Source organism: Megalobrama amblycephala, linkage group LG20, assembly GCF_018812025.1.
Source record: "Megalobrama amblycephala isolate DHTTF-2021 linkage group LG20, ASM1881202v1, whole genome shotgun sequence".
In the NCBI taxonomy this organism is placed as follows: domain Eukaryota; kingdom Metazoa; phylum Chordata; class Actinopteri; order Cypriniformes; family Xenocyprididae; genus Megalobrama; species Megalobrama amblycephala.
This window is the reverse complement of record NC_063063.1, coordinates 33,737,151-33,748,733: the sequence shown is the minus strand read 5'-3', so window position 1 is coordinate 33,748,733 and position 11,583 is coordinate 33,737,151. Positions and strand designations below refer to the sequence as shown.

At 35.9% G+C, this 11,583-nt stretch overlaps 2 protein-coding genes across 2 annotated transcripts in view; both read left to right on the top strand.

Annotated features, from left to right (window-relative positions):
- Window positions 1-740: 740 nt before the first annotated feature.
- On the top strand, window positions 741-8,906 carry zgc:86738 (Transmembrane protein 150A-like). Its single transcript, XM_048169927.1, has 7 exons — window positions 741-1,141; window positions 2,120-2,167; window positions 2,591-2,677; window positions 2,760-2,827; window positions 6,186-6,313; window positions 7,065-7,242; window positions 7,357-8,906. The coding sequence occupies exons 1-7, from the start codon at window positions 1,044-1,046 to the stop codon at window positions 7,554-7,556; spliced, it is 807 nt and encodes a 268-aa protein (XP_048025884.1). The 5' UTR covers window positions 741-1,043; the 3' UTR covers window positions 7,557-8,906.
- Window positions 8,907-9,471: 565 nt separating this feature from the next.
- dydc2 (DPY30 domain containing 2) overlaps window positions 9,472-11,583 on the top strand; it is a 10,617-nt gene continuing 8,505 nt past the window's right edge. Inside the window, exons 1-2 of the mRNA XM_048171461.1 lie at window positions 9,472-9,757; window positions 10,034-10,153. Coding sequence (XP_048027418.1) covers window positions 9,611-9,757; window positions 10,034-10,153 — 267 coding nt within the window. The 5' untranslated portion in view covers window positions 9,472-9,610. The remainder of the gene's footprint in view (window positions 9,758-10,033; window positions 10,154-11,583) is intronic.

Sequence of the window (11,583 nt, the reverse complement as noted above, 5' to 3'; positions counted from 1 at the left end):
CTCTGAATGTTTGTTCATAACTTTGAGAGAACCTTGCTAGAACGTTTGCTGGGTTCATTCATTCATTCTGTTTGTTCTTCTAGATCTTCTCAAACATTAGAAATATCGAATTAAACATCATTTGAATGTCTTTCTCTCACCCTTTATTTTTATATGAACTATTAACTCAATGTATTATTCATTTTAAAATATTAATTAGCCTATTAGAAAGTCTTTATACGCATTCTTCAGCTTTCACATATTTTTTTAAAAATGTTGCAAATTTTTGTTACATTATTTCCTCATTGTCTCCATTTCTACACTTTATTATTTGATTGTAAGTGCTGTAATTATAGAGATAACTACATAATCTGTATAGCTGTTTGTTCTGCTCTCCAAGGCTGCGTTTATTTAATCAAAAATACAGTAAAAAATGTGAAATATTTTTACATTTTAAAGTAGCTATGTTTTCAATGTGAATATATTAGTGTAATTTATTCCTGTGATCAAAGCTGAATTTTCAGCATCATTACTCCAGTCTTCAGTGTCACAAATCATTTTTCATTCAATCAGTTCGAAATAACAGCATTTATTTGAAATAGAAATCTTTTGTAATATTATAAATGTCTTTATTGACATTTTTAATCAATTTAAAATGCGTCCTTGCTAAATAAAAGTATTGGTTCTTTCAAAAATAAACAAAAACCTTATGAACATTTCTTCCGCCCCCTGCTGGACTGACACTGGAACACCTGAAGAGAGCAGGAGATCAGAAGTAGGTGATTTTGTCCAGCTGCAGCTGCTGGTGTTTCTTTCAGTTGTGGAGCCCGAGGCTGTTTATGACATGAGAAGAGCTGAAGCTGAAGTCTGACTGTGAGATGATGATGATGATGATGAAGAGGAGGAGGAGGAGCATCAGATCAGGCCTCACATGTGTTTCTCTCCTCATGAACCAGACCACAAACTGGACAGAAAACACTTCAGCTCCTGCTGTCATGAGTCGATCTTTCGGCAGTTCTGGGATGTTTTGAGCTGAATGAAGATGTGGAGTTTGATTTGAAGAAATGATTCAGAGAAACTCCTGCAGGAGAGTGAAAATGTCTCTGTGGTTCCTGCTGCCCATCAGTCTGCCTGTGTTCACACTGCCTGGAATCTGGATCATGTGAGTCTTCTTTATTAATATCCTCAAATTACATCAACATTAAGAGTTCTGGAGATCTGGAGGTGTCAATAACACTTTGAATGCATTTCAACTACATTTGATCATTTTAATCTAAGATTTACTTTTATAGCTTATCTTTTGTACGACAGCGTTAATAATTCTCATGCAATTCTGTTGCTTAGAATTTTATTCTGCCTGTTATTTTAATTGTAAAAATTTTGGTCAACTTTCAGTCTGTTGTTTTAAAACATGAGTTTGAAAAATATCCTATTGAATCTGTTGCAGTGTTATTTTAGTGTCTTTGACAGTTTTTGTTAATATTTTGAATTAGATTTTATTTTTTATATTTTCTGTTTTCATTTTAATTTTAGGTTAGTCATTTTGTTTGGTGTTTTTGTAATCGTTTTTGTTCTTTTTAAATATATCTGTATAGTTTTATTAAGTTCTAGTCTTTGGTTTTGGTTTTAAACTAAATGAAAATTAGAATTTTATTTCAGTTAATGTCTATTTTATTTAAGTAATTAATTTTTATATGGTTTTAGATTTAGTTAATGATAATAACCCTGGTATATTGATAAAAAGTATATTTTTTTGGTTTTAAAAAGTTTATATATTATATGTTATTGAATATATTATAACATTAGTGTGGTGTCTTGGCATTTGTCCATTTATTCATATTATTGTGTTTATATAAACTAATTCAATTTTGAAATTGTGTTTCAGTTTGAAGTAGCATATGAGCTTTTATTAATTATATGTAATTATGTACTCATATATATGTTATTATATATATTAATTATATATATTATGGATGAGTGGAGTTAAATGTCTTTTTGTAAATAGTTTAAATGCAATATTTAATAGTTATTAGGAATCATTTTTCCCAGTTGATCCCAAAACTTTTTGTAAAAAGATGTTGGATTTCTGAAAGTCTCTGTCTTTACTCTTTTAACCTGTCGCTCTCTTTCACATCCACAGATATGCGATGGCACTTTCCAATCAGCACGTGTGTCCTGTGAATAACTGGTGAATATTGAATCCTCTCTGTGGCAAACACAGAATGATGTGATTGATTTATTCAGATATCAATAGAAACTCCTCATCAATAAACGAACGAGATAATATTATCCTGTCGCGTTTGATTAGATCACATTGATTATTATGAGGTTAAAGAGGCTGAATCAATGAGGGTCTGTGACGGATGAATCTGCTCTGGTTCTCTCTGTTTGTTCACATTGATCAGTGTGTTAAATGTTTTTACTATCTCACATTCATTAGTGAGTAGGAAGGATTTTGCAATGTTCAAAAACAAAACCACTGAATCTTATGAAAACCCTGTTTTTATGTTTATTCAGTCTGTTTTGTTCAATAATATTGTTGTTTTTAACTTATATTATGTTTGAAGTGAAATCAGCAAACATTGTCACGGTATGTTGTGTGTGTGTGTAGGGTGTATAATTCAACCTGTGAGACGTCTTTGGTTCTTCAGAGCGGATCTGATCTGTGCTGCACGCTGGATAACATCCCACTCATCAGGTACCACAACATCACGTTTAATTTGAAGATAAGCAAAAAGTATTGCCAGACGTGTTAAAATCATCATCATGTGTGTGTTTAGTAAATGTGGCGGCGTCCCTCCAGAGAGCTGCTGGTTCAGTCTGCTGTGCAGTGCTGCTTCATTCTTGGGTGAGAGATTCATTGATTCATTTCTGAACTATAGAAACATCTCTTTCTCCTTCATGATTGACAGCAGCCAGCGAGACATTTAAGATAGTTCATTTAAGATTGTTTTATATTTTGCAGTGACTGTGATTGTTTTGTTTGCAGTGACTGTGATTGTTGTTTTACAGTGGCTGTGATTGTTTTGTTTGCAGTGACTGTGATTGTTTTGTTTTGCAGTGACTGTGATTGTTTTGTTTTGCAGTGACTGTGATTGTTGTTTTACAGTGGATGTGATTGTTTTGTTTTGCACTGACTGTGATTGTTGTTTTACAGTGGATGTGATTGTTTTGTGTTTGCACTGACTGTGATTGTTTTGTGTTTGCAGTGACTGTGATTGTTTTGTTTTGCAGTGACTGTGATTGTTTTGTTTTGCTGTGACTGTGATTGTTGTTTTACAGTGGCTGTGATTGTTTTGTTTTGCACTGACTGATTATTATGTTTTGTGTTACAGTGACTGTGATTGTTATGTTTTTTTGTTTTGCAGTGACTGTGATTGCTTTGTTTTGCAGTGACTGTGATTATGTTTTACAGTGACTGTGACGGTTTTGTTTTGTGTTTTGCACTGACTGTTTTGTGTTTTGCATTGACTGTGATTGTTCTGTTTTACAGTGACTGTGATTGTTTTGTTTTGCACTGACTGATTATGTTTTGTGTTACAGTGACTGTGATTGTTATGTTTTTTGTTTTGCAGTGACTGTGATTGTTTTGTTTTGCAGTGACTGTGATTATGTTTTACAGTGACTGTGACAGTTTTGTTTTGTGTTTTGCACTGACTGTTTTGTGTTTTGCATTGACTGTGATTGTTCTGTTTTACAGTTACTGTGATTGTTTTGTTTTGCACTGACTGTGATTGTTTGGTTTTTGCAGTGACTGTGTTTATGTTTTGTGCTGCAGTGACTGTGATTGTTGTTTTTTGTTTTGCAGTGACTATGGTTATGTTTTACAGTGACTGTGATTGTTTTGTTTTGCAGTGACTGTGATTATGTTTTACAGTGACTGTGATTGTTTTGTTTTGCAGTGACTGTGATTGTTCTGTTTTGTGTTTTGCAGTGACTGTGATTGTTGTTTTGTGTTTTGCAGTGACTGTGATTGTTGTTTTGTGTTTTGCAGTGACTGATTTTTATGTTTTATGTTTTCCAGTGACTGTGATTGTTGCTTTGTGTTTTGCAGTGACTGTGATTGTTCTGTTTTACAATGACTGTGATTGTTTTGTTTTGCATTGACTGTGATTGTTCTGTTTGTCAGTGACTGTGATTGTTTTGTTTTGTGTTTTGCAGTGACTGTGATTGTTCTGTTTTGTATTTTGCAGTGACTGTGATTATGTTTTATAGTGACTGTGATTGTTTTGTTTTGCAGTGACTGTGATTGTTCTGTTTTGTGTTTTGCAGTGACTGTGATTGTTGTTTTGTGTTTTGCAGTGACTGTGATTGTTGTTTTGTGTTTTGCAGTGACTGATTTTTATGTTTTATGTTTTCCAGTGACTGTGATTGTTGTTTTGTGTTTTGCAGTGACTGTGATTGTTCTGTTTTACAATGACTGTGATTGTTTTGTTTTGCACTGACTGTGATTGTTTGGTTTTGCAGTGACTGTGATTATGTTTTGTGTTGCAGTGACTGTGATTGTTGTTTTTTGTTTTGCAGTGACTATGGTTATGTTTTACAGTAACCGTAATTGTTTTGTTTTGCAGTGACTGATTATTATGTTTTGTGTTACAGTGACTGTGATTTTTATGTTTTTTTGTTTTGCAGTGACTGTGATTGTTTTGTTTTGCAGTGACTGTGATTATGTTTTACAGTGACTGTGACGGTTTTGTTTTGTGTTTTGCAGTGACTGATTTTTTTGTGTTTTGCATTGACTGTGATTGTTCTGTTTTACAGTGACTGTGATTGTTTTGTTATGCAGTGACTGTAATTATGTTTGACAGTGACTGTGATTGTTCTGTTTTACAGTGACTGTGATTGTTTTGTTATGCAGTGACTGTAATTATGTTTGACAGTGACTGTTTTGTTTTGTGTTTTGCAGTGACTGTGATTGTTTGGTTTTGCAGTGAGTGTGATTGTTCTGTTTTGTGTTTTGCAGTGACTGTGATTGTTTGGTTTTGCACTGACTGTGATTATGTTTTGTGTTGCAGTGACTATGACTGTTGTTTTTTGCTTTGCAGTGACTATGGTTATGTTTTACAGTAATTGTGATTGTTTTGTTTTGCAGTGACTGATTATTATGTTTTGTGTTACAGTGACTGATTGTTATGTTTTTTGTTTTGCAGTGACTGTGATTGTTTTGTTTTGCAGTGACTGTGATTATGTTTTACAGTGACTGTGATTGTTTTGTTTTGTGTTTTGCATTGACTGTAATTGTTCTGTTTTACAGTGACTGTGATTGTTTTGTTTTGCAGTGACTGTGATTATGTTTGACAGTGACTGTGATTGTTTTGTTTTGTGTTTTCCAGTGACTGTGGTTATGTTTTACAGTGACTGTGATTGTTTTGATTTGCAGTGACTGATTATTATGTTTTGTGTTACAGTGACTGTGATTGTTATGTTTTTTGTTTTGCAGTGACTGTGATTGTTGTTTTGTGTTTTGCAGTGACTGATTTTTATGTTTTGTTTTGCAGTGACTGTGATTGTTTTTTTGTGTTTTGCAGTGACTGATTTTTATGTTTTATGTTTTCCAGTGACTGTGATAGTTCTGTTTTGTGTTTTGCAGTGACTGTAATTGTTGTTTTGTGTTTTGCAGTGACTAGTTTTTTATGTTTTATGTAGGGCTGCACGATATATCGCATGAGATTGTCACGCGCATTTCGTCAGTAAAGCCGGTTCCCTGATTACTGCTAAATCGCCATCACCTGCTTTCAAATGGAGCGGCATTTAATAGACAGAGCCGTAGTTCACTGTCAAGCCACGCAATATCGCGTTCATTATCGAAGGCGATTCATCTCCGATATGAACGCGATATTGCGTGGCTTATCAGTGAACTACGGCTCTGTCTATTAAATGCCGCTCCATTTGAAAACAGGTGATGGCGATTTAGTGATAATCAGGGAACCGGCTTTACTGATGAAATGCGCGTGACAATCTCATGCAATATATTGTGCAGCCCTAGTTTTATGTTTTCCAGTGACTGTGGTAGTTGTGTTTTATGTTTTGCAGTGACTGTGATTGTTCTGTTTTGTGTTTTGCAGTGACCGTGATTGTTTTTTTGTGTTTTGCAGTGACTGATTTTATGTTTTCCAGTGACTGTGATAGTTCTGTTTTGTGTTTTCCAGTGACTGTGATAGTTCTGTTTTATGTTTTGCAGTGACTGTGATTGTTATGTTTTGCAGTGACTGTGATTGGTCTGCTGCGTTACGCTCAACTGATCCATAAGGAGAGCAACAATGTGTTAAACATCGAGGGTCTGTTTGCCGGATGGCTCTGTGCCGCAGGACTCATGATTGTTGGAAACTTCCAAGTAAGAAAACAAGGACAAAATGACTCTTTTCTTCAATATGATTCATTAAAGTGCATTACAATTCACACAGTGTTTTCATCAACTCTTTCATATCTGAATTTCTCCATAAGCACCATGCAGGTTATTTGTTATTTTACTCCACTACATTGATACATTTGCAAGAGTCCGATATTTTGAAGCATATTTTAATGGATTGTGATGGTTTCAACTCCTTTAGGACTCCTTTTTTAATAGATTTATTCATATGAAAAGATTTTTGTTTATTTTGCTCTTTTCATATTTTGCCACATTTTAACATGTTTCTTGCCATGCAAACAAACAACCATAGATGCATTTACAGTACCTAGCAATAAACTACAAACTAACATCATTTGATAGAATGTTCTGGAACATCTGAAGTGCTGCTCATCGTCTGGGCGTCTCCTCCATATCTCTGCCTGCGCCTTTCAACTTTTATCGACGCAAGAACAAACACACTTTGTTTTTCCTCATTCATTTAGACTTTTAATTCCTGCTGCTATAGTTTACTTGAATTAGCCCATAAATGTGTGTTTGTCTTTGCTTCAGCAGATGTTATAAAACATTATTATGATCAGATAAACATGGCTGACTGTGCAGGGTCTCTCCTGTCCGCATCCGCCGATTGTGTGTTATTGCATAAGTGTGAAATCAAAGGCTTTCCTCCTGCAGCGATGGAGGTGTGTGCAAATGTGCTTCAATAAAGCAATGTTTTTCTCTGTGTTTTCTGCAGGTGGACCATGCTAAAGTCCTTCATTATGTGGGCGCGGGTCTGGCCTTCCCAGCCAGTCTGCTGTTTGTGTGTGTGCAGACGCTGCTGTCGTACCGCGCGGCCGAGACACGGAGAGACTTCCAGGCGGCTCATCTGCGGCTCACGCTCACCTCACTGGCCTTTACCACCCTCATACTCAGTATCCTTTACTGGAACAGAAAGAAAACTGTTCATAGCTTTTTCCTGTAGTCAAAGTGCTCATAAATCTAGCCATAAATCCTGTGCGGTTAATCCTTAACGTTCTGTCCTGCAGGCGGTGTGTTTTTCATTCAGGAGAGTTTCGTTCTTCAGCACGCCGCTGCCATACTGGAGTGGACGTTTGCGATCATCGTGCTGGTGTTTTACAGCTCGTTCTCGCACGAGTTCAGCTCCATCTCTTCAGAAACACTCGTGGCTCTGATGACGAGACGAGCCGGTTCTTCTTCTGAGGGACGGAAACTAGAGAAAGTCTAGACAAACGTCTGACGTGTGAACCTTTGAGCAGTGATTATAGAGAGAAGATGAGTAATAATGTGCAACCTGGTGGAAAAATCTTTACATTACATTCTTAAAAATAAAGACTCTTTAAAGTGGCATCGATGGTTCCATGAAGAATCTTTCCATTGCACAAAAGGTTCTTAATAGTGGAAACATTTTCTTTAGATTATTAAAATGTTCACTAAAAAGGTTCTTTTAAGAACTGATGATCACTGAAAGTGTTTTATGGTGAACTCAAGTTCAAGTTGTCTTAATGTTCAACAGTAGTGTTCTTGAATCATGTTTGTGGATCATATTTAGTTTCTCATGTTCTGCATTATGATGAACTTTATCTAAAGTATGTGTGCAGAAATGTTTGTTTGCATTGTATTGTCAACATATTTTCCACTTTTCTTGTGTTCTGTAATATTTCACTAGTTTATCTTCATGTCCTCACAGCAAATATATCAGAATAATGACCTGCTATATCTTGACTGTGTTTTTATTATGGATCTGTATTTTATCAAAGGCATTTATTTGCATAATTACTGTTCAATAAGTTTAGTAGAAACACTTTGTGAAATCTTTCATAATGATGTATGGAAGCTTGTTATTATTTATATCACATTTATCTGACTTTTTCCTCACAATTGTGAATTCATTCCCAGTTTTTATGAATTGTGAGATATAAACTTGCAATTCTGAGGGTGGAAAAGATGCAATTACCTTTTTTATTTTTTTCAACTTTCCATAATGCAGGAAAATTGTTTGTTGCAAGCCTGAGGCATTTCAGCCATAGATATATTTATGTAGATTTATCATTAGCAGTAAGTTGTCCACCATATTGGAACGGTCAGAGCTGTTCAAGTCATGTTGAAAAGATCGTATTTATGAGCTGAAAGCACATGAACGCCACCACAAAATCGGAAATACCAGTGGGAAGCTTTTAAGCCCCGATCTTTACGAGTTGGGGGCGTGTCAGTAAGAAACATGGCGGAATACCACAATATTTAGCAGTGACATTGTCAGGCTTTTTTATTTAAGCTAATTCTCTGCACAAAATAAATAACATTGTAATATAACAATATAATATGTACTGATAAAGTTTACAGTGGTGCCATAAATGAATTAAAAACATCAAAAAGTAAAACACGCCTGAAGCACATTCTTTGTTCTTCATTTTCTAGAAGTACATTTCAAAAACCTTGCTGTATTTTAGTGTAATTAATGAAGAGAAGGTACACTGCCATCTTGCTCCAACTAAAGTAACCAGTGAAGCACGTTCAAGGCGATCATTTGTGTTTATAAAGCATATACATTTGTATTTTTTTTTAGAAAATGGCCGATGGTTTCTCTAGATAAGACTCTTATTCCTCGTCTGGGATCATGTAGAGCTCTTTGAAGCTGCACTGAAACTGACATTTGGACCTTCAACCCGTTGAACCCCAGTGAAGTCCACTATATGGAGAAAAATCCTGGAATGATTTCCTCAAAAACCTTCCTTTCTTTTCGACTGAAGAAAGAAAGACATGAACATATTGGATGACATGGAGGTGAGTAAATTACCAGGACATTTTTATTTGAAAGTGAACTAATCCTTTAAGAAGCATGTATGAATATCTATATCTGCAATAGACTTCAGCAGATGATTTTGCTAAACTAATACAATACAACAAAGACATCAGCTAACATGACATTAAAAAGCAAACATAGTAAAAACCTGTAAAATTGAGTTAATTCATGTAAAAACTCAAACCAACACGTTCACAACCAGAAGCTGCTCAATGTTGTGGCATCATTGATTCTTACTGTGAGTGACGTCACGCTGACCGTTCCAAGATGGCGGGCGCGCCGACGTGTCTGGAGCGGTTGAATGAGGAATCTACGTTTACAGACATCTATGGTTTCAATGCTGCGCCGTTACCATGGAGATTGTTAACAGAACCTAATACAAACCAACATGTCTACCCTTTAATATCATCGCTAAAACGCCATTTGACGACAGTTTGGATAGATAAATATAGCTGTTATCTCTCACAGGTGTGGATCAGATGGACTCGCAGTATGTGAGCAGGACTCTGGGCCGCTGTCTCTCCGAAGGTCTCGCCGAGCTGATCGAACTCAGACCGCTGGATCCCATCGAGTTCCTGTCGCTCTGGATCCTCAAATACAAACACAACCAGGAGCTCAAACTGGAGGTCAAACACACACTGTCTGTCTGCTGTAGCCTTCTGAAGACTGAATTCGTTGACATGACATAAAAATGAACTAAATTTTAATGTAAATACACTTACTTAATGTAAGTTTAGGTAATGCAGTTTAATGTCCATGAGCTACTGCATGGGGCCCAATGGGTTTAATGATGCCTAATGAACATCTTTGTAAGAAAAGGTGGATGTTGTTGTTAGTTGGAGTTTTTGAGTGTAAATATTCCCACTAACAGAATCATAATCCATCACTGTATATTTTGTCAGAAAGCCGCTCATCAGAGACAGTTAGAGGAGGAGCAGCGGCGGCTCCATGAGGAGACGCTCCATCAGAAGATCCTGCAGGAGGAGGAGAACCGGATCAGAGCCGCACATGAGCAGATCCAGGTGACGCTGCAGGAGCAGAGAGAGATTAACCCTTATAAGGTCTTTTTAGACCCCAAATGACATTTGCTAAAATTAAAAAAATATGTTTTCTTTGTCCAAATGACATGAAACTTTGTACAGTGGTTACCACTTTCTAGATCTACAAACAAAACATAATTGGAGTGATATCTTGTTTTTATGTTAGTGTAGAAAAAAAAAAGTCACACTCAGGGTCTTTGGGGTCTCCAGGCAACAAAATGAAATTTTGTAACAAAATAATTGTTTTTTAAAAAACAAATGTAATTTTACTCTCTTTATTAATGTTACTTCATATTTGTGCAGTTTATGGAGGATTTATCATATTTTTTAAATTTATATTTAAAAAATATTTTTAAATAGGTTTTTATACAAAAACAGCTTTTTGAATAACACAAGACGTGTCACTCGTATTGTTTTGAATGGGAAAAAGTGTAACGCGCAATATGGCGGAATAAGTCCCGCCTTCTAAATAAGAGCCAATCGCTGACTGGTAAAGTCATCGTGTCACTGCAGCGGCCGTTAGAAGCACCGGTTTCTATAGAAACAGGCCCCGTTTACACGTACATAGTTATTTTGAAAAAACGGAGACATTTCCCTTCGTTTACACGCAAACGGAGAATTCGCCTCTGAAAACGAGTCTTTCTAAAAACTCCGGCCAGAGTGGAGATTTTGAAAATCTTCGTTTGCACGTTTGCATGTAAACCGAGACACAGTCAGACGCGCGCCCCCGAAATGAAGCTGAAGAGACGCGCATTTAGGTCTGCGCACGCGCATTAGCTTGATCCAGCATAAAAATACAGTTTTTTTTCATGATTCGAGCGTTTGGAAAAAAAATTACGAGACAGTTGTTGTCAGATTTCATTGGTGATTTCAAATATGAAATTTAATCGAAAGCTTGGCAAACAGCTTTGGAGCTGCATGATGCCCAGGATGCCCGAGAGGCGTTTCAAAGATGGCCGCCGAGTGAAATGACTTGTCTTAAAGGGACTTTGGTAAAATTCACTTTATAAAAGACCCACATTTCTAACTTTCATTCATGGGGATAACATGGATAATTTGACATGGTTTAGTGTGAGATTTTTGCCCATCTTTTGGAAAATGCAGTTTTAAAAGTAAAAAATGATCACTTTATCCAGTAGATGCTGCAGAGCTCCACTATTTGCTGTTTGACTGACTGAAAGACATCTTTACACAAGTATTTTCAGCTGATTCATATCTAAATATTATCAAATCACAATTATGACAATAAAAGCTACTTTTTGTCAAAGTTTACCATTTTTTTGTAATGGAAAAAAATAAGTTTTTCAAAAATGTTGATTTTGAGGATGAATTTTGTCCATTTTCTAAGTGGGGTCTCATCTAAACTTTGTCAAAAAGTAGCTTTTATTGTCATAATTGTGATTTGATAATAT

Bases quoted from the DNA above. Each gene is read 5' to 3' on its own strand.
- zgc:86738 (XM_048169927.1), top strand. From the start codon at position 1,044: ATGATTCAGAGAAACTCCTGCAGGAGAGTGAAAATGTCTCTGTGGTTC. The intron at 2,828-6,185 runs GTGAGAGATTCA...TATGTTTTGCAG, and splicing joins CAGTGCTGCTTCATTCTTGG to TGACTGTGATTGGTCTGCTG. The intron at 7,243-7,356 runs GTATCCTTTACT...TCTGTCCTGCAG, and splicing joins CTTTACCACCCTCATACTCA to GCGGTGTGTTTTTCATTCAG.